Source organism: Neolamprologus brichardi, chromosome 20 (genome assembly GCF_056152115.1).
Source record: "Neolamprologus brichardi isolate AB-2024 chromosome 20, ASM5615211v1, whole genome shotgun sequence".
NCBI lineage: Eukaryota > Metazoa > Chordata > Actinopteri > Cichliformes > Cichlidae > Neolamprologus > Neolamprologus brichardi.
In genome coordinates, this window is record NC_142123.1 from 1,514,789 (window position 1) to 1,538,051 (window position 23,263).

The following is a 23,263-nucleotide window of genomic DNA, read 5'->3' on the forward strand; positions in this document are numbered from 1 at the left end:
TGTATTAAAACCATCTCCAAAACCAAAGTAGTTTTTCAAAAATACTTTATTAACATGTTTGTCATGTTTCAGACATTCAAAACTTCCCCCTCCTGTTTGTAAAGCAGCTTCAATCAACATTTTCTCAAATTTTGTTGTGACATTTAAGACAGAGCCACTGGCCAGACATTAGCCCACGCCCACTCCAAGTGGAAGAACATCTTGCTTTTGTTATTGTGGCAAGATGAATATTTGTACGATGTAATACACAAACAATTTGATCTGGGCAGGAGTACATACAGCCTTGACCCTGTACTTCTTTATTTTGGCTCTGAAGGAGAGACACATGCGTAAACTCTGGCGTTTCATTCCCCAATGTTTTTTTTTTTGTCACATTGGTGTAAAATCTCTTCAGCTTTACAGTTTTAGCTTAGGGCCAAAAGACATCACTGTTATTCTTAATCGCCACCTTTGTCTACATTGTTTGGGGCCACTCAAGAGACACTGGTTTTTGCCTGTTCACAACTCAAAGAATGACTAAGGGCTCCTGTACACCACGCAATGATGTTTGAGCTGCTAATCTAGTTGTCAGCTACTTTCACACACAGACTAGGCTGATGTTATATAATATTAATATGGCTGTATATTGTGTGCATTCATCCACAGTGAGTCCAGTACACAGTAATGTGAGATGACTGTATACTGGACCTCAAACAGTACAGGCAGGATGCAGGGCTCATCGGGGGGAAGCTGTAGTGACGTCTGCCAGAGCCAGTGTGAGCACGACTGCACATATTGTGTCCGAGACAATAGACCACTGTCTGCAGTGCCAGTTTAAGCCATCGCCATGGAGAAAGAGAGAGACCAAGGTGCAGTCCAAAGCCTCTCCATACAGTCACTCCTGCATTACTTTATGTAGGTTTCAGTGGATTAATGAAGTGTGAACAGGCTGTAAATTTAGTCCTTTGTGTCAGAAGAGAAAGCTGTGGAAAACAGCACTGCTGACACAGCACTTGGTGAAATAGAACTTTCGGGGTCTGAAATAAATTGTCTGACAAAAAAGATTAAGAATCAGGACTGAAGCTGATGTATAAAAGGAGACTAAGTGGCACACACAGGTTGAAGAGAAGCAGAGGAAAACAGCAGAAGTAAAGCTGTGTGCAGCTCGTAGCTGTGAGAGAAAGTCCACAAAACCTTCTCTGTAAACAAACATAACACAGTGGCCAATGCATGACATTTATAAAGTATATGCACATAAATACAAGCATACATTCATACATATAAAAGTAAAGTAAGCGGGTTGGTCCTTCAAACAGCTTGTGTTCTGGTAGAGAAACAGGAAAGAAGCAAACTAAGTGAGCTGCAGAGGAGGCTGCTTTAAAAAAGAGGCTGATTTGTTTTGCTTTTAAACAGGTGTGTCAGTCTTTCATATTTGCCAGTGGCACATCTGCGTCTGTGAAGTCCATGGAAGCCATTGATTTAAGGTTTCGCTAGGTTTGCTCTGTGTGTCGGGGAGGGGGTCGTCCTCCCTCAGGTGCTGTGGCCAACACACTCTGGCTGTTCACAGAATCTGGCAGCCACCCCTCTTCTTGCGCTTGCGCACCTGCAGTGCCGCTCTGGTCGCCATCTCAAACACGTCCCGCACCCCGTCCTTGGTCTTGGCTGAACACTCCAGGTAGCCAAAGGCACTGATGCGGTTGGCCATGTCTCTGCCCTCTTCAGGCTTTACTGGTTCCTGGGTGTCATATATAGAAAGCCAGTTAAAATGTGGACATTCATCTGAGTAATTTTGAGAGGATGCGTTTCCTTTAACACAAAAACCAAAACCCCCCAAACACAAGACCTGTTTCATCTTGGCCAGCTCTCTGCGTGTGTGTTCATCATTCCTAAGGTCCTTCTTGTTGCCCACGAGGATGATTGGGACATTGGGACAAAAGTGCTTCACTTCAGGTGTCCATTTCTCAGGAATGTTCTCTAAAAGATAAAGAAAAATTCCATATATAAAAATCAGAGCATTAGTTTTTTACCAGACCTTTTTCCTCCTATGAGGACAGTCACTAGTTTCCCTTTTGACTGTGCACAAAAAAAAAATACCAAGAGGTCACTGAGAGCTAGTGTCACACACACGGTCGACAAAACAGAGATTACATTTTGTGTTAGAGTAGGAATATCCTAAAGCATGGATGAGAAAATCAAAGACTGGCTGTAATGCTAAGTTACAACCCTTATTTTCGCTCTTCTAAAAGACATTTATAGTACTTCATGGCTTTTGTCTTCTCTGTGGCCGTGGCAATGTTAAAGGACTGACAACACAACAAAAGTAAACACAAGATCCCACACTACCGGTTGCTCCACATATCTAACCAAGCCCAGAGACCGCGACGCTCTGCTAAGCTTTGCTTAACACCTAAGGACTATAAAAGAAGTTCCCTGCTGAGATTTTGAGGAGATGCTGAGGTGGTAGAGGAAACTGCATTTAAAAGCTGCGCACAAAACCTCTCTGAAGAAATATATCCAAGTTTCCTGCATCTCGTCCATAGTAACTGCATGTTCCTGGTGAACCCTCCAGTCCACGTCTACCACAGCAATCAAAGCTACAAAGGTCTGCTGATGCCCAGACTTCATTCCTCAAGTTCATTGGAGGAGCGACTGTAATCTTGAGTGTGCGTACATATTAATGCATCGTAATGCAGTTCAACCTGTCAAGTCATGACTTCTCCATGACAGTGGAAGATGGAATTTCAACAGCAGGTTATGATACCAATGAAATATGTGGGAAATCCCTTTGTAAGAAAATGTAGCCCCATGAGCAGATACAATCTGGAACATTTCCCTGCCAGGTGACCTTTGTTGTGAAGCAATCTTACAAAAGAATAATTCAACACTGTCTCAGGAACTTGGAGACTTTGCTTGTTGATTTCAGAAAAATATCTTAACTGGGGCACGGCAATGAACTACAACACTTTCACCGCCGCCTTACCTAAACTGTCGGGACTGTCTATGGAGAAACACATGAGGATTACGTCTGTGTCAGGGTAGGAGAGAGGCCTCAATCTGTCATAGTCTTCCTGACCTGCTGTATCCCACAATGCCAACTCCACCTGAGGGAGAGGAAGACAAAGAACAAAACACATGAAGCAAGCAGCTCCAACGCAGAGCATACACCTGATAGCATTAAAATACAAAAACAGATTACAGACAACAAAAGAAATCCCATTGGACATAACTGAGAACAACTCATTCCTCCACCATCGGGCCTAAACAGCAAGTCTGCAGAGGTGGAGGTGGTTCCCACAGGATCTCAGCTGTTAATCAAGCTGTTAGAAATCCCTCAGCACCTCGCTTGCTCCAGATAAAAGAAAACCCTTGCAAAAATCATTTGCGAGAGGTCAGCATGAGCTGTAGCTCTAGTTACAATGCAACCACAAGGAACTACATAGGAATGTTTGGTACACACAAGCCTAGAAATGTCACTTCGTGAGGAAATTACGGCTTTTTTTAAGTAAAAACTAAACTGAGGATTAAACTGCATTCTTTATGCATTTTATTCTTCTGCTGATTTCATTTGCAGTATTTTTACTGCTAATCACAGCTGGAGAACATCTTGATTGTACTCCAGAGTGCAACAACAGTACCTCAACAGTTCTTCTGGGCTTTTCTTACATCTCACATGTTTCTTGTTGGCTCACAAGCTTCTTAGCAAGATTGCCCAGACACAGCACTTACAGTCCACCACAGGAAGGGTATTTTCAATATTTAATGAGATATAACACGTAACCTGTTGTAAAATAAGCTATTTCACACCAGGAAGAACCTCAGTCAGCTGCCTTTTGCTTCTATTACCAGTAGATGTCTCTCAGGAGTCAGGTTCCCAAGAGAAATCTTTTTTTCTTAGTAACGTAATATAAGGTGTAAGTCAAACAGTGTGTTATAAAATATTTCACTGCATCAAATAAAGTTGTTACATTTTAAATCCTTCCATCACATTCAACCCACTGAAGTAAAAACCAGCTGATTCCCAATTTTACAGCACAGGAAACAGGAACAGGAAACGGGACATTAGTCATGATGTATTAGGAGAGGGGTCCCGACCTTGCACAGGAAGGTGGCACTGATCCATTTCCTGTTGCTAGCTGGAGATCTGCGGCTTTATAACAATGAAATAGCACAAATATTCTCTCAGAGCCGGCACTTGCTGCCATCAATCTTGATGGGATGTGGTCCACAACCAACAGGTCAAAGAGTGTCACATAAACCTGCCTGTTCCAAGAAACAGCTCAAATTTGCTCTTAGATTCTGCACTTGTGTAAATATTATATAAGCAAAAGTACTTAAGTAGTGAGAGTAGGAGTAATACCTCTAATATAAAATGTCTCCTATTAATATTATCAATACATACACACCAGTGTAGTCAGTCTCTGCTCCTTTATTACAAAAGTATATCCTTATACTTTCATTTTCTTCATTTAATAACTGAAGGTTCACAGAGAACATTAGCACCCAAACCAGGATAAACAATCTGCAAACTGTTATTTTGGACTCTTATTTATTCTACTTTTCAGAAACAACCTAACTACTGTTTAAATGGCATCATACGAGAAACTTGGAGGGGAAATACTAAAACCTAACAAATGTCTTAAACAGTAACAAGGAGCTCCAAATAGATGCTGATGTTTTGTAAGAATCACAAATAAATGGCTGAGAGCCGCTGAGTTAAAAACAAAGGAAAAAGAAGAAGCTTTTATTACCTTTCCAAACAAAAAATAAATGTCAAATGGAAACTTTAACCTTTTTTTAAGTGAAGTTGTTACAAATACACAAATGTCAAACTATTACTTCTATTTCAATAGTTTAAATTATTCAGTCTTCAAACCGAAAACCGATATTTCAAATACCACGTATGTGCAAATTCCCTGCAGTTTGTGTGATTCCGTGTGCGTTAATGAGACTGTAAGTGTTATTACTTTTGACAGGTTAACTGGTATGATAATAGTTATAGTTGTTTGTGCATGTTAAAGCTAAAGTTATGCCCCGGTACACGGATATCACGTTAGTAGGTTTATTTAATTATTTAATTAATTTGCACTAAGTTAATACCAGTGGCCAGAATCTCCTCCAATGACTATATCCCGTTAAAGGATTTTTCTGTTGTTTATTGTTTAGTTTAGCTGTTGTTAGCTTGCCACATTCTTGCCTTAGTACTAGCAACTGGGAAGAGATGCGCTATTTAGCTAACTTCTGGTCTTACAGCGACCCCTTGTGGACATTGTAAAATATTGCTGTGTCTGAGTAGATGATGTGTTCTGATTGTTGCTTAGTTATCTTTGACCCTGCTAATTATAGTATTACCTGTTTCTGTTTCCAGACAACCATGCTTATAGTCACCTACACTGCATCTGCCACAGTTATAAGTGCATATCTGGCTGCATCACAGTTGGATTTATCCTGGCAAGCCCTGCTGTAACCAGTTCTTCTGTGAAGCTTCATTAAAGACTGTGAACTAAACTCCTGGACTGCAGCAGTCTTTCTGACCGAAGATTTAGGCCAGACTTGTATACCCAGCACTTCCAGTACATATATATTCTACAACGTACCTGTTTGGTATCAACTTCAATGTCAGCGATGTAGTTCTCAAACACAGTGGGGACGTAGACCTCTGGGAACTGGTCCTTACTGAAGACAATAAGCAGGCAGGTTTTCCCACACGCACCATCCCCAACTATCACCAGCTTCTTTCTGATTGCAGCCATCTACAAAACAGAACAGTTTGATTAGTAAACACGTTTGTGATGAATAGTGAACTGGTGAGAATCAAGTGCTTTCAAACAGGGAAGGGAGGTGAAAAACAGAGAAAGAAATGGAAAAAAAAAACCTGTTTTAGAGCTACAGCCTCTTTCCTGGGCTGAGAGGGAAGAGATGAGGACAAGAGCCACAGACTTGGGAATTGTCTCACAAATCACCAAACAAAGGTAAAGGAGAACAGATGTGCAGGGATGTGATTTCAGATGGATTTATAGAAAGAGTTGTAAAGAGTACAGTATAGCACAAAATACTGATGCCAGTTTGCCTGCATCGCCTGTGGTCTACATGCTGCTGTACACTCATGACCTCTGTGCCACAATCACATTTATAATGATCTTTAACATGTCACTTCTACATCCCTGTGGCCAAGTGATATACAGCTCACACTGGTTTGGTCTGACACCTCGATACTGCACACATTTCTCTTCTCTCATATCCCTGAAAGGTATAGATTTGAGTGAAATGTGGCTAGTCAGAGACCAAGAGGGACACACACACACACAGATCAATAACCATCTCCCACGGGCTGACAATAATGGAGGGAAGGCAGCCGGAGATGAGACAACGCACTGGCTGCCTGCCAGCAGCTTCAGCTTCCACCAGCCTCAAACTACCTGGACCAAGATTAGGATCAAAACCTCTGCAATCACTCAATCTCACACATTCACACAGTCACACACACACACACTATTTAAGTAATAAATGATGAAAGATGTAGTAATATCTCCCAATTATTTAAAGTAGTCACTTGAGATGATGAACCAATAAAGAACTATCACCAGATCTCCTGATTGTTTCTGTTTTATGACCTGCAGCACTATTTATTTTATTTTTTATACTGGTAAAAAAAAATGAATGAATTCTACTTGCTCAACACTAGGGCTGCCACAAACGATTATTCTGATAGTTGACTAGTCACCGATTATTTTTGCGATTAGTGACTAATCAGATCATCATCCACTGGACGTAAAACATACAGCTTATTGCACCAGCAGCATCGGCTCTTATATAACTATCATTAGCTTACAGCTTTAAGTGTTTAAGGTATGTGCTAACTAAAAATAAAGACAAGATGATAGTTTATTAAATTTTAATGAAATTTGCAGATTGTTTCGGTGAAGTTTAATAAACTCCTTGCTATCTAAAATATAAAAGGACACCGGAGTAAATTCTTGAGCATCTCACACTTCTGATAATCAGCTGTCTGCTTGACATTCAGCTGTGTAAAAACTATAACTTTAATCTCAGCCAAACCGATTTACTCAGGAACAAATAAAATACTACAAAAAGCCAAACAATAACATTTTTAAGTTATCCAAGTGACTTATATATCATGTTTAACCTGAGTAGCGAAAGACGGTGGTGGGTTTGAAAATTATTTGCAGGGAGTCCGGTGTTCTCACGGCTCTAGTGAGCCTAGCCCCCGGCTAGCTATCGAGCTAGTGGGTAACAGACGTCTCCGAAAACGTCGGAGCGCTTTTGAAAATATGTGGTGTCTTGATAAACTGAGCAGATATTTGAGGTTTACACAGCTACATTCTCGCCTGAAAATATGTTAAACGTTTATTTTGTGACCCAGAAAGAATAATAAGAGTAACTTTAAAACTAACTAGCTGCCGCCATTGTTGGAAACTGAGCTGGGCCGCGCTATGAATTCTGGGACACAGCTTCTTCTTCTTCGGGGTTTAACGGCAGCTGGCATCCTTGTACATGCAGTGCTGCCATCTTCTGTTTCAGTCCGTTATTACACTCTTAAATCCTACTGCTTATTCCTGCGTCTTTTGTGATCTTACAAAGCTTCAAACGACGCGTCGACTATTAAATCAGTCGTCGACGATTTTGATAGTCGACGTAATCGTGACTAGTCGACTAATCGTGGCAGCCCTACTCGACACCAAATATAATTTATAGTACCAGGTGAACACAGTCGGGAGTTTAGCAGTAAAGAGTCAGACATTTCCCTCAGGAGGCCAAACTAACACAAGAGGATGACCTTTGGACTTGGTGGAAGTTTTGTTAAATAACTGTTTTGCTACTTGAAAGGTGATAATATCTCTGGGCTTGTTTCCTCTACTCCCAAATGACCAAACAAGGGATAAGGCACACACAGGTAGAAATGAAAACTCGTGGTGATTAATAAGCAGAAATACACCTGAGCGCACGTTTAAGCACTCATTAGCCTCTTTCAGACAGAAATGGTGGTCTGTGTGGCTAAAAAGACCCCTGTTTATGTTGCCTTTGCTCATTCATACCAAACCAAACAAAAACACCACTACAGTGCGTGCTTTCACATGGCATGCCAGCATCCCAGTATCAGAGGCATGACGCCCCAGTCCTTTGAGAAACAGGTCTGGGCACTTGGCAGCCATCTTGAAATGCCTCTGGGTTTTTAAAGCTTAACGACAAGTGTGTGTGTGTTTGTGTGCATCTGGGAGTGTTAATTCATACTCTGCTGATTATTTCTGCAAAAGTTCATTACTTTTACAGCCATCTTCCTGTTGCAGGACGTTTCCACAGACTTAAATGCCACACCTCTCATTATCTTTCACATGAGTGCCACCAGGAAAAGTCTGAGTGGAAAAGCCAGTGACTCATCACTGCTAATCAAAAGTGCTATCAAATACTCATATCATTGAAAATAGAACAATAAACATAAAGTTGTTTCCTTAAAAACGGTCTGTGGGTGGACCGCCGTGTCGTCGTGGACTCTAAACCTTCATAAAAGCTGAAGCTAATATTTTCTAATAGCTTCTGAAAGCCTACTTAAAATGAACCACTGACCCTGAACAAGCCTCCATTTCAGTCCTCCATCATGTTGTGGGCCTCTCCTCCCCTCGTGGGAATAACAGCTACTAATTTTTACCACGAGAATAAAAAGACGATTGTTCCGTTTTCTTTTTTCTCCTACACATTAAATCAGGACAGTGTGTTGTCAGTTTGTCTCCTGAGAGAGCCACCTGTTCTCTCTGATAGCAGTCTGCTGCTCCCCCATACATCATACTGTCACTGCCAGAGGGAAGACACACAAACTCATCCAGAAACACATGCACACGTGACGTGGAGCCACAGCACAGCCCCAGAAAGCTTCACAAAATGGGGCTAGTCCTGCAGATTTTGTGCTGTGATAAAATAATGCGGCATATTGATGATCGTGGCACTCAGAGCAGGCTCCCCACTGTGACAGTGGCAGCAAATGGTGCTTACTGGGGATAATGGCCCCTTTACTTTGCATTAATGTGTCTGTGTGTGCATACTGTGCCAGGACAAGGACAGGAGCAGGCACAAGGGCTCGTCCCCTAAATAAGAGTTACATATCGGTGTGTTCCATTACCCTTAGATTGTGGATACAAACAATTCACTTAAAACCCTCATACAATATTCATACCATACACTGCTATAAAATATTCACACATACAACATCTGCATTTTTTTCTCATGTATTATGCAAGATCAAAAGTAATACAGCAGTAAGTAAACACTAATAACCAGATTGACCACAGGGGGAGTCTTCTCAGAGATAAGTAGTGAACTGAGGCTTCTTTCATGAGGCAAGACAAGGAACTCTGATCGATTCATCACACCCTAAAAAGTTATTTATGTCATCCTTACACATTTAAATAACCGCCAGGCATCGCCTCTGCTATTATCAATCTGCTTTCTCGTTTATCTTTTAGACTCCTTTAAGCGACTTCCTGGTAAGAACAACATGAGAGCAACTGATGCAGGAGAGGAAGAAGTGAAGCTTGTGGGACTTCACTTGTTATTTACATTCTTCCTCACCGAGTTTCTTCCACTGGGTCATTTTCAATAAGCTTTACTGGAAACGGAGCAAACAACCATTTTGTGTTACAGTAGTAACATTGTCCATGCTGATCACTGCACAAAGGCCTCCCATAGTTATGCATGTTAGGTTAATTGGTGTACTGCTTGTAGCTTTGAATGTACACGTGGCTGTAGGGGTAGGCGATATAAACGATATACGATAGAAACGATATAAATTTGGCCAACAATAGAGATTTTGACTATATCGCGATAGCGCATGTTGATGATGTCATCAAGCTGCGCCTGTTTTGGTCGAAAGCATCGCAGCGGCTAAAACCATTATCATCTGCAAATTATGGCGGGCGACAGTCACAGCAAAGAGATGAAGCACTTTTAAAATATGGGGAAAGCCAAAAACTGCGCTTCCTCCACTTCCGTAACATTGATTCATTAATGTTGAATTCTCTGCAGCTGTTCTGTTCCCATGTTGTTGCAGTATATTAATGACTAACCTCGTATTGTGGATGAATGATCTCAGTTGTTCTCCTGACTGAAGTTTGGCCCGTGTATAGCATCCTGCTATGTGATTGCATTTGTCCCTGACCACCAGAATCCCTCACGTTAACTTTTATCGAGTGGAAAAAAGTTGGCGTTCATCCTCCAGCTTCACTGTGCTAATGTTATGCTAACATAGCTGTGTCGCTAGCAATCACGTAGCACAACATTATATACCAGGTAGTCCAACTTCAGTAACCCTGCAAACGCCACTGCTGTTTAGTTTTCTGTCTTTATTTATGTTGAAGTGATAGCAGAGCTGTACGTTTAAATTCGTTTCAAAAATCTCTCAGTCAGAACATGGTATGTCATGTTTAGGTGTAAACTAGCGAGCTAACTTCCTGTTAACTTGTAACTCCGTTAAATTTAATAAATTCTGTTTTCATGGATGCCTGGATGTTAAACTTAATTGTTACACCTGGTAAAGCAGCAACGCTGATGATTTACATTTACAAGAATGGGATCCATGTGATGTCACAGTGGCCTTGCACCTTAAACACAAACATCAACTGTTAAGCTTTGGGTCCAAGTAAACTTTACTGCCATATTTGAGAAAATTCCTCGCAAGGCGCTCTTCATATTTCACGTTTACAAAACATGTGACCAATGTATGTCGAAATACACTTGTGAATACCTGCACTGTAGCAAGCTCTGTGGTACTAAGATCACTGCTGAACAAGCTACACAGAGCCAAAGGCCGAGCTGAAGAAGAATGACAACATATCCTGAGTGATGAGCCATAGTGCACACGCAGCGACTGAAGCACACGAGCCTCAAACAGGTCATATCTACGTGCGTGTTCACACGTGCTTAGGACGAATGAGCCCGTCTTGCATAATATTTGCCCTGTGTGGAGTAGCAAAGGACAAAGTTCTCATTTCCCACACAAGCAGCACAGATGCCGTTTTCTCCCTCATTTCTCCTCGCTGGCAGGTTGTGACTCATATCTGCAGGGGTAACACATTAGCCAGTCTTGTTCACTTCAGGTGGTGGGGGTAAAAAAAAACCCAACAACACAAAAATAGTCATGAAACACCAGGAGAAGGACTGAGACTAAAAAATAAACTTTCTTGAAGTATGGACTGACCTCTAATCACAAACTCAAGCCACTCAAACAACCCTACACATAGTACCTCCTTTGATTTACTATCATGTACAGCAGAGGAGGGTGATTTAATGTTTTTATATTATTTTATTTGGCTCGCGATCTCAATTATTTAATGAACTGCATAAATCTCATCAAGAAATCTATTACAACAATTTCCAAATGGCTCCAAATCAACAAAGCTAGATTATTTGTTGTGAAACAGTGAGGACAACACTAAATATGATGCAATGCAAAGTTGTAAGTTATTGAACTGAAGACAGTGTGGCAGCCAACAGAACAAGAGGGCAAACAAGTATTCTGAAAGACACGGACGCAGCAGAGATATTTCTGATCACAGCTTTCAGTGAAAGCAAAAAACGTTTTAGAAGGAATTTAATTTAGCTCATCATTCTTCACCAAAAGATGGTAATCATCTTCATCAGCTCACCCCAAACCTTTAAACAGCTTCTCTTCCAATAACACCAACCAGGCTCGGCTCAGTGTCACTGTTTTGGGGGTTTTCCATTTGGAGGTAGTTAGAGCTGGGCGATAGAACGATAACGATATGTATTGCGAAATAACTTTTTCTCGATAGAAAAATTAAACTATTACGATAGACCTCACCGCTCTTGTCCTCTTAAAAAAAAAAAAAAAAAAAAAAAAAAAAAGAACAGCCAATCCAAATTAAGTAGTGCAGAGCCGAACCAATCACAGCCGCAGCGTCACGTCACGTGATTTGTTACGTACAGCACAAGTACCAAGCCGCACATGTGTATTTGTTTGGGAAGCAGCCAGCCGCCGTGCCGCCCGGGTAATGGAGGAAATGAGTGTGCCGACTAGAGAAAAATCAACCGAGAGCGTGACCGAAGGTTACCGAAGAGAAAACAGATGATGGTTCCAACGCCGGAGAGATTGTCGAATGGAAGAGCCACAGAAGTTCCGTAGTGTGAAGGTATTTCGGCTATATCAAGTCTGACAAAAACAGAGTAGCGCGCACTGTAAATGTGCCGAAAGCAAGTCTGGAAATACAATAAAGCGGTGCATGCTCAATCTCTGACTGGAAGCACTAATTCGTCATTTGGCTTTTGTCAGACTAAACTGTTAAACTGTTTGAAAAGCTCAGCTATACAACAAGGAGAGATTGAGAATTTCCTTTTAGTTCTCAGTTTATTTGATATTGACAAAAGTTAGTTAGTTTTGTCTGTTCTTCTGTAAAACAAACTAAGATTTATTTTTAGAATTAATATTTTGTTTCTAAGTGGAATTGACAATTTAGTAGTTTTGTTTGTTCTGTTTTGAAACTTAAACGCTTTAGCGGCTGCCTTTTGTGTAGTTTGCAATATTTGCCTTTATTCATCTGAAAAAGTCTCATGTTCCTTAAGCACATCTACCCTGTTGAACTTATTATGGGAAATAAATATTTAAATCAAAACAAGCTGCTAATTATTTCACATTTTACTTGTGAGCAATGGCACATTTAAATCTTACAAATAGAGTTATTTGGCTTATATCGTGATATATATCGTTATCGCCTGAAATTAAAAAAACATATAGTGATATGAAAAAATCTTATATCGCCCAGCTCTAGTGGTCGTACCTGGGACCAGGTACTTTTTTTTTTTTGGTACCTACTTGGCTGCAGTTTCAATCAAGCTGAGTCGAGCTGAAAATGAGACATCAACAGACCGCATGCCACCGATTGAACACTCCGTCACAAGATTCAAACCTGCCATTTTTGGAACTATCAAACACACAAACCAACACTGTGCTTCAATGATGAGGTGCAGACGTTACCATGTGTTTAGCAGACGGTATGCCATCACCTCCATGTCATCCATTGTTTGTTTTGTGTTGCATACAAATGACATCACAGGATTTTTTGGGCCGTGTTACTGTAATGATCCCACCCACATTGATGTGGTGCTCGACTGCAATGGAAAAGGACAGAGTACAGTAGAGCAGAGCCGAGTAGGTGCAAGTGAAAAGAGGCATAGATGGCCCAGCGGATTTCAATTTCCTTCTCTTGATGTCTCGAGCGTGCCAGCTGCTGTATAACACCCTGCTGTGCTGTTGAAAAGCACAGCGCTGTGAGGGGGTGAAGCAACTGTGAAGCTGCATTTAGATTTTTGTTAACAGGCAGCTGTTTTGCGTAATTGGTACTGCGGAGTTCAACACCATCAGAGCTGATATGGGTTTAAAAAAAGCTTTTGTTTCCAGAGGAGCTTCAACTTTTAAAAAATGACTATGTGAACATCAATATTTTATTCTTGCCACAACGAACATTTCTGTGTTCTACAAAACACATTACAAAAATAAACCACTTTAATGTCCATATAATGCTCATCACCTGTATATTATGCAGTACATCACTCTGCCAATGTAGCCAAAAGACAACGAAGGGCTTTAACTTTACTAGACAACGATTAGTGCTGGATGACATGTCAGCATTCTTACAATGGATTTTTGAAAGAGTCTAAGACAATATCATTTATATTGACATAGACTGACGCTGTTACATAAAACTGCGGCAGCGTTTGCATCTCTACTTCAATAAACTCTTCGACTTATGCAACCCCACCCCCACTCTCCATCCTCGTCCTCTGCTGGGCATCTCTAGAGGAGATGCCCGGTGTGGGCGCAACAAAAAAAATAATATCTCCAAGTTTGAAGATGTGTGTTAACTTAATGATACAACAGCAAGTTCGTATAGACAACCTACTGAGGAAAAAGTCACCCAGAGACATCAGATCTGCTTCTTATAAGTTTTATATTTCAGGCTTTGTTAGGTCTGAAGTTTAGAGATGTGGGCTGCACATTTGAAGCTATACAGCAGTTAGCTTGACAGTTAAAATACATTAATCACATTTAATGTGTCACAAATACCTCAAGCAGAGGACGTGAGGAATGCACACGTTCACCTCCCCCTCAGAAACATGCCACAGGCATCATCGTGCCTCGTACATTCCTGTTAGTCATGTCGCCTGCCGGATGTCTTCCAAAATACTAGATCACAACTCAGACTGAAGAGAGCACACAGGCCCAAACAGGCAAAACTGGGGTGATTCAGGACAAATCTGTAAAAATGACTGAAGATCTGTACAAACAAGCCCACTTTCCATCAGGTCTGACGCAGAAGCAGGAAAAGGGCAGAAACATACTTGTTCTGAGTGCAAACAGAAAAAATTATCTGAGTGTCCGAACTTCTTGTTGTTCAGAGGCAGGGAGAGGATACTCAATCTCTCATCTTCACTTAAAGAGACTACGAGCATCTGACCAAACGCGGGAAAAAATATAGAATTAGTTGATCATAAAATTATCATTTTACTCGTCAGCAAGACCAGATTCATCTCACATATTTTCCTTTTCCATGGAAAGCAGCACAGCACACCCCTGCTACCTGTAACCTGACTGTCCAGGTGATGTATGAACAAACAGCTGTTAAAGAAAAATATTAACTGGGTAGTTCACATTGTGACACAGTGGTTGGCCAAAGCTGCAAAGTGCATTCCATGCGATGATTAATGTCGGGTCACTAAGCGCTCACACACAGCCCTGTCTGACTGTGTAAAAATGTGGGACTACATAAGCCATGAGGAATCTCTCACCTACTTTCAACACCCCTCACCCTTTTCTTCTGAACACACAACATCCCTCTACAGCATCTCTAACTTTCTTTCTGCCAGAAAACAAACAAACACATTTTCTAGGATCATTGATGTTTTCAAGTCAATCTGAGGATTAAGTTCTTGATTAATTGATTGATTAATTAATTGTGTGATGTCTGAAATGTAAACATGAAATTAATGTGAACTAAAGTAAAAAAAATGACAGAGACAGCGAGAAACTGTGAAGACAAAACTAAGCTTCAGTGCAAAGGCGATCGAGGACTATCCGTCTACATGCAGGGAGTGAATGCCGTCGATGGAGACAGTGTACAAAGTATGTGGTACAACCAGTCTGTGGGCTACTCCTGTTTATGCTGCCATTGGATTGTCAACTGCTGTCGAGAAGAGTCACGTTATAACATTACAAAGAGTGTTAAAAACAATCAGAAGTGTCTGCTGCAGCCACTGTGTACACTTTTTCAAGCTGTATTATTATGATTATCATTTTATTTTTTACATTTTTAAATATATTTTTAATCTTTAATAGGGTTTTTGTGCTTCTCCCATTCCTGGGGAAGTTGCATAGTCATCTACAACCAGTGCAGTTGGGATTTTGGAGGACTGCATGGCAGCACGTTTGCAATGGGTACAAACCTCTTTCTGTACACTGTCTTTGAGGAAACCCATATGCAAACAAACAACATTTATGGTACTATAAATCACACATTACGGAAAAGTACAAACAGGATTCAAAGCACATCACAAAACTACAGCTACATTCCAAAACCAGGCGATCGTGGCTCGAGAGTTGGGAGTTCGTCTTGTAATCGGAAGGTTGCTGGTTCGAGCCCCGGCTTGGACAGTCTCGGTCGTTGTGTCCTTGGGCAAGACACTTCACCCGTTGCCTACTGGTGGTGGTCAGAGGGCCCGGTGGCGCCAGTGTCTGGCAGTCTCGCCTCTGTCAGTGCGCCCCAGGGTGGCTGTGGCTACAATGTAGCTGCCATCACCAGTGTGTGAATGTGTGTGTGAATGGGTGGATGACTGGTTGTGTAAAGCGCTTTGGGGTCCTTAGGGACTAGTAAAGCGCTATACAAATACAGGCCATTTACCATAATAATTAAGTCAATTAACCTGTTCTCATAAACAACAACTCAAAAATAAAAATGAAAGTTGATTAATTACCAATCCCTAAGTGGGGCCATGCATAACGCTGATCAGCATTTTTCTTAAATTTCCTTAAACATTGTCATTAAAAAACATTTACATTATTTTTTGCCAATCAAATGTGACATACTGATTATAAACCAAAGCACTAACAAACAAAGTCTAAATTATTGGTAGTCTAAATACAGCTGATATTTTGAACTGTGTCTTAAAAGCACTTTCAGTATTACAACTGACAATTTCAGATTTTTCATTAATCTGCTTTGATGAATTGCTTCGTTAAAACAAACCCACCTGTAATACCCAACATTCACATTCACCAAGCACCTAGCCATGCAATCTGCAAGAACACATCATTATAATGAGCTCACTAAATTTGAGTGGTGTACTACAACAGGATGCCACTGTTTCAACAACTCAGATTGTGAAAATTCTTCCCACCTTGATATGATCGACTGTGAGTGATTTTATTGCGAAGTGGAAGTGTTAAGGAACAACAGCAACTCAGCTGTGAAGTGGCAGACCATCTAAACCATCTAAACCATTAACATCAGCACAAAAACATGTGCCAGAAGCTTTATGGCATGGGTTTCCAGGATGAGTACCTCATCTTGGTAAAATGTGAAGGCAGCCCCAGAACTTTTATCCTTCGAGTCCATGTAGTTCGTCATCCAGGTCATGGTAGTAAGAGCTAGGAAAGAAATTGACTGGACTTCTTTCAGTTTTGTAAAGACATTTCCCCTCTCAGTTCTGAACTGAAGAGGCATCTTGTATTAGAGGTAAAATGTCTTCATGTTGAGTCACTTTCCTTCCAAGCTACTTAGACTTTTATCTCTAGAGTATATCCTAATATACTGGTCAGCCAAGCTAACATTTTCAAGGTTGAATCAAACTTAAGAGCAGAAGTGACTGCTCAAGATCCAGGCCAGGGAAGGAGCTAAAGTCAGAGAACCTAGCTGGAGCCCAAAATAGGACAGAGCCATTGAGACTCACCCAACCCAATTTATCACAGTGCACACAACTCGGCTGAGAGCAGAGGACGAAAGAGAGAAATCTCACACAGAATCATCCCTTCACCCGCCTCTTGGTTGCAGTACAAACAAAAGTCAGAAAGCTGGAGGGAGGAAAGCGAAGCACTGTGGTCAAAACTAGAACACGAGTTGCTGCAGCAGCAAACGATATGGAGAAACTTAAAAGCATTAAAGTGCAGTAACGAGGCCTTTGATTAATATTCCATGAGTATAAAATAAACAAATCTTTGAATTAGTCATGGGCTGTCTTGGGAAAATAGCTAATCAGGACTTGGATAGAAATGAGGAATGCATTTTCGCTTTCCAAGATTATAAAGTGTGCATATGCACAGACACGCACCACCTCAGCTCGGCGTGGTGCAGGAACCGACTCGATTGCACCCTGTTCCTAACTCTGTTTGCTCTTTTAGCTCCTCTTTTCTACCCATCCTCCTCCTCTTGTTCTCAATCAGCCCTCATCTCATCCCATCCCTCGCGTTCTCCCTCTCTCTGTGTTGCAGTGTGATGTCACCATCAGGGAGCTAATGTTGCATATCTTTAGGGCGCCGCATCCCTGCTTCTTTCTGATTCACGCACACAGCACAAATGAAATCTGAAAACGAAAGCTGACACACATGTGCACAGCCTCTATGGAGCCAATCCTCCAACTGTGTCTCTCATCTGTCCCGTCAGCCTGTGAAGCTGTGTGAGAAGCGAGTGCATTTTATCGAATCTAGCACTGAATCCTCTGAAATGGCTCATCAAATCTTATTAGGTTTAGCCATCAACAGTTGGAAGCAATTGAAAAGAAAAGAACTACAAACCAACTACAAAGGCCTGATCTTTAGTGGCTGACAAGAAGAATCAAAAACATGTTTTTTACACTGTCTGAAAAGATGGATCCAGTTAAAAGCTGCAGTCCAATTAGGCTAAAAACTGAAGCGCCAATTGCACAACTATTAGGATTGAAAGAATATAAACGGAGGTTTGCAGAGAACAATTATGTTCATTATTGATTTTCAAGATTAGTCCATATTGTTTTGGCAATGCAGTGTAAGGAGGACTTCTTTTAATGCAGTCAGTACTACAAAAGACGGGGAAAACCCAGCAGAAATCAGAAGTGATAACTGGTGACACCAACTGAAAGCATTTACCAAAGAGCAGCCAAACTTTCTGCTGGAGCAAATACAGTGTCGATCCAAGCAGTTTCCCAAAGGGAATCTTGACTCAACATGGAACAGGCTACAAGAGTCTGAGAGAGCAGTACTTCTGAAGTCTGTCAGAAGAAAAAAAATGTTTACATTATCCTTTTAAGGCTTCCTGAAACCTCAAACCCCAAGATCCAAACAGGAAACACTCCCAGACTTTTTTTTCTCTTTTTTGTCTGCATGCTGCCCATGTGTGGTACACCCCACATCCAACAGATGCAATCTTCCATGCAGCCATGCTTGTCGATTGCAGACAAATGACTAGAAAACTGAAAAACACATGTGCCTAAAGGGAATTTTTTCATCAGTGTATAAAACAAGCTCCAGTTTGATCAGTTTCCAGGAAGACTGGCTTTCTTGGAAATCACTACTAATGGAAGGTGGTCCATTCTAATACTTTGGAGATCTATAAGCACATCAGCTGATAAACACCTATGGTTTTAACAACCTTCTAACTCCCCATAGAAAGGAAAGAGATCAAATCTCAGCACTCAAATCTAAACAAACCTTCCCATTTTTTAGCACCAACTTCCTAAATCTTTGCAATTTACGTTTTTATCGAGTGCTAGTACGGTAGTGTGCTTCCTAAAGGTGAGGTGGCCACAATCAAGCAGAGCAGGTCAGTCAAATGCCAAGAGGAACAAAACGAGGTGCAAACACCAGGGTGAAAGGACCTCTGGCTATAAAGGCATACATGCAGCTTTTGATCCACATTAGTCTTTCATGAAAGCTTTCATGACCTACAAAGCTATTCAGCTGTCTGTCTGGCTCAAAACTGGAAAAAGAAGAGAAAAGGTCACATACTAAAAAAAATAAATAATAAATGGATCTTTGGCAGTTCCATCAGTTCAATTCAATTCAATTCAATTTTATTTATATAGCGCCAAATCACAACAAATGTCGCCTCAAGGCGCTTCATAGATACAGAGAAAAGCCCAACAATCATCTGACCCCCTATGAGCAAGCACTTTGGCGACAGTGGGAAGGAAAAACTCCCTTTTAACAGGAAGAAACCTCCGGCAGAACCAGGCTCAGGGAGGGGCGGGGCCATCTGCTGTGATTGGTTGGGGTGAGAGAAGGAAGACAGGATAAAAGACATGCTGTGGAAGAGAGACAGAGATTAATAACAGATATGATTCAATACAGAGAGGTCTGTTAACACATAGTGAGTGAGAAAGGTGACTGGAAAGGAAAAACTCAATGCATCATGGGAATCCCCCGGCAGCCTACATCTATTGCAGCATAACTAAGGGAGGATTCAGGGTCACCTGGTCCAGCCCTAACTATATGCTTTAGCAAAAAGAAAAGTTTTAAGCCTAATCTTAAAAGTAGAGATAGTGTCTGTCTCCTGAATCCAAACTGGAAGCTGGTTCCACAGAAGAGGGGCCTGAAAACTGAAGGCTCTCCCTCCCATTCTACTTTTAAATACTCTAGGAACAACAAATAGGCCTGCAGAGTGGGAGCGAAGTGCTCTAATAGGGTGATATGGTACTACAAGGTCATTAAGATAGGATGGGGCCTGATTATTTAAGACAGTCATCAGTTGGAGACAACGTCTTATTTTTATAGGAAATGTAAAATAAACAAAGTCCTCTGTAAGTATTTTAGGACAACTTAAATCCTATACACAGAACAAGGCCTGTTCCAGTAATAGTTAAGGCCTAATCAACGTGTATTTGTCCATTTGTTGTTTTACTTCCCCTCAAGTCGAGCTTTTCTGCCGTAAACAAAACTGATGAGCGACTGGAGGAAATGTGAAATTTTCTCATTGGCTAATGATTTGCGACTAATCCTCACTTGCGACTCTAATAATGACCATATTATCCAACCTATTTCTTTTATTCAGTATAAAATGAAACTAGCAACCAAGACCATAAAGATAAGATGTTTTACACTGTCTATGCTTCTGATTAATAAGTGGATTGGGTAACCAGTCGATCGACAGAAAATTAATTAGCAGCTAAGTTTGATTTATCCTCCTCATTCAAGCAAAAACAATAAGCATCAACATGGCGCTTTGCGTGCAACATTTTACAGACCAAACAATTAATCAAGAAAATAACTCTCAGCTTAATTAGTAATGAAAATACCGCTAAGGATGCCTTTACTGCCTTTGCCTTTGCAGCTGGTTATTATATTTACACTGCTTAAAGTCTTTGTGGAGTCTTTGCTGTGATTAATGATGCAATATAAACAGTAAGAATTATGTGTAATCTGGGTTATCATGTTTATCCAGCGCATTATCGGAAAACCTTGCAATGCATTAATTAATGCTGTGTTTTAACTTCATAATATCTGTATGGATTCTGTGTGTGTGTGTGTACTCTTTCCCGTGTGCATTCAATAGTATATCCACTCCATCGTCTACAACAATATCCCTACTTTTTCAGCCCTAACGCTGTGGATTACATCTCGTCACACAGCCACATCCTTTAATACCTCAGATCGGGGATTTCCTTTACATTTCCCTGCACTGATTTTGTTTTGCTTGTTACACTGGGCAACACTTTCACTTCTGTCCACTACCTGCTGGGTCAGCAGTTCTGCTAAAAACAAAATGCATATATATATATTACATCATTCTTCCACAAAAAAAATTATCACACGCGCGCAGTGGACAAACCGAGAAGACCGTTTTCGAGGACTCTTCACGCGCAACATCCTGAGTGTGCGCGTCAGCCTCGAAAGATGGGAGCAGCTGAGTTGAAGAATAGCAGAGTTTTGCAGATTTGACTCTGGCGCAGTCCCAAATACCGGCAGTGCAGTTTTGTTATGGTGAACATGCCAAGACAAGGGAACAAGTCGCTGTTGAGATGTGAGGGTCTGCGCTACAGAAGCCGAGCAGCACAACAAGGGTGTGGTGACTGCCAGAGAGGAATTTCCTCGGGACACACGAATGTATTCTTTTGGTTTTTTAACAGTTTGGGTTTTTATTTTAGTTCAGGTGAAAAGGACAGACTTCTGTCACCAAATAATAATAATTACATTTTTTAAAAGCCACACAGTCGGTATCATGTATTCAAATAATTGAGCTTTCCGATTGTTCCTGCCTAAAAGAAATAAAGAAAAAACAAAAAAACATTTTGTTCCAGCTTACTGGACAAACAGGTTCTCAAACAGAAAGAAGTTTTTCACAGCAATTAAAGACGGACTCTAAGGCTCCGCAGTTAAAGTCCATTTAGTTCAATTGCGCAAGTATCGAGTGCGTAGAAAGGCAACAACAACATCTTCTTTAGGATATGGTTGGAGAAAAACAAACAGGTGTGTCCTCCGTGTGTCCTTCTCCTTTGCCCCATTTTAAACATAATAATAATAACAATAATAAACGAACAATAATAATCTTAACGACTGCTGGAAAACTTCTAAACAAGTAACAGGTTTCAACTCACCGAGGTGCTGCTGGAATCTTAAATGACTAAGGTTATCTGTCCACTCGCAGCGGTGCTGCTTAACTACTTTTCCTTTTAGTCTCAAGCGCTTTATTCACTCCACACGGCTCTCGGAGCTTAATAAGCGTAAGTATAGAAGCATTTATTTCCTTACCTCTCTCTCAGACGTATCCTCTCAAAGTAGGGAAGAGCTCCGTGTTTCCCCTCCTGTGGTCGCCCTTTTTCCCGAGGAGCCGTAATCAGAGTGAACGGCCGAGAAGCAGCCTACAGATAACTGACTAGACCCTCCCTCTCAGGTGCATTCAAAGACCGCTCGGAGACTCAAAGTTCTTCGTTTCCTAACTGAGTTTTGGTTTCAGGTTCAGGAGTGTTTCGACTACCTGCTATTTTGTCAACAAGCTTGTTTTCGCCACGTGAAAAACCAAAGCAAACTATAACTATCATAATTATGTATAATTATTACAAATTTGTCACAAAATCGACTGTCTAACTCAAGGTTCTGAGAAAATAAGACGGAAGAGCAAATTGAAATTTTGAGTTATAAGGTAGAAACTTTGAATTAATTACTTGAAATTTTGACTTATGGCTGGCAAAACAAACAAACAAACAAACATATACACTGATATGCACACACTCATCCCCCCTCCCTTTCCAAACGCCTTCGATGCTTGTTCCCTCCTGGGAACACGGCGGGTCTGAGCCTGTGCTGGAATGGTAGCGCTGGGCAGGATGGCTGCTGTGTTTGCTTCGGATGACTCCTCACCCCCCACCCGACCCTGTGGCTTGTCACGTGTTCCACAATGTTGTGCTGTGGACATTTATGTGCTTTTTTGTGCAGAGGAGTTTTTTTGTTTCCTGTTCTCATGCTGTCCTCCCAGGAGCCCAGCATGAGTAGGTCTTTTTTTCCTCTTGAACTTTCCCATTGTAGTGTATATTTCAGTGTTTGTTTCTGTAACGCTACAGATCTCCGACCTGTATCCCCATGTGATGTCTGTGTTGTGTGTGTAAAGTCGGGGGTCCTATTTCACTGCAGGGCAACCTGCACTTGGCGAATAAAGCCTTGATTGATTGATTGATTGATTGATTGATTGATTGATTGATTGATTGATTGACAAACAAACAAACAGGAAAGCTTCTGGTGGAAACAACTTTCCACAATGTTGTGTGTAAGACAGTAGAAATGCCATTTCCATTGTTTCTTCTTTTATTCAGTAGATGGTAAAAAACAGCATGAAATTCTCACATCAGAGATTCTAAAATGTTTGCAATTTTTGCACTGGAATGAAGATGCAATATAAAATTCTTATAAATTTACAAACTACACCATTTGGCAATGCAGGCAAAAGCCAAATCTTATACAATGTGTCAACGTATACTCCATGCAACATAAAACTCAATGTGGCTGCCCCTATTTTCAGATGTGAACAAGCAATGATGCAAGCTGTATTAGTGGTTCACATCACTTTACTGTACTGCAAAAAACAAAACAAAAACAAAACCTCTTGCATCCTTATGGCGAAAATAAGACACTTTCGGCAGAGAGTGAGACACTGCCCAATGCACTCAATCTGAGCTTTAAAAAGTCTAACTGCACTTAAACATCGCACAGTGTTTTCGGGTGCCACCGCCTGCACGCTATTGGCTGAACGGATTTAACCGTTAAATTGTCCCTCCCCTTTACGGTTAAAGAATAATGACATCA

General features: G+C 41.0%; 1 protein-coding gene across 1 annotated transcript; it reads right to left on the reverse strand.

Moving 5' to 3' along the window:
- Positions 1–28: 28 nt before the first annotated feature.
- LOC102792341 (rho-related GTP-binding protein RhoA-D) lies at positions 29–21,852 on the reverse strand. Its single transcript, XM_087833741.1, has 5 exons — positions 21,716–21,852; positions 5,574–5,729; positions 2,960–3,080; positions 1,823–1,953; positions 29–1,714 (listed from the first exon to the last, which is right to left on the reverse strand). The coding sequence occupies exons 2-5, from the start codon at positions 5,727–5,729 to the stop codon at positions 1,541–1,543; spliced, it is 582 nt and encodes a 193-aa protein (XP_087689867.1). The 5' UTR covers positions 21,716–21,852; the 3' UTR covers positions 29–1,540.
- Between the last annotated feature and the right edge of the window lie 1,411 nt (positions 21,853–23,263).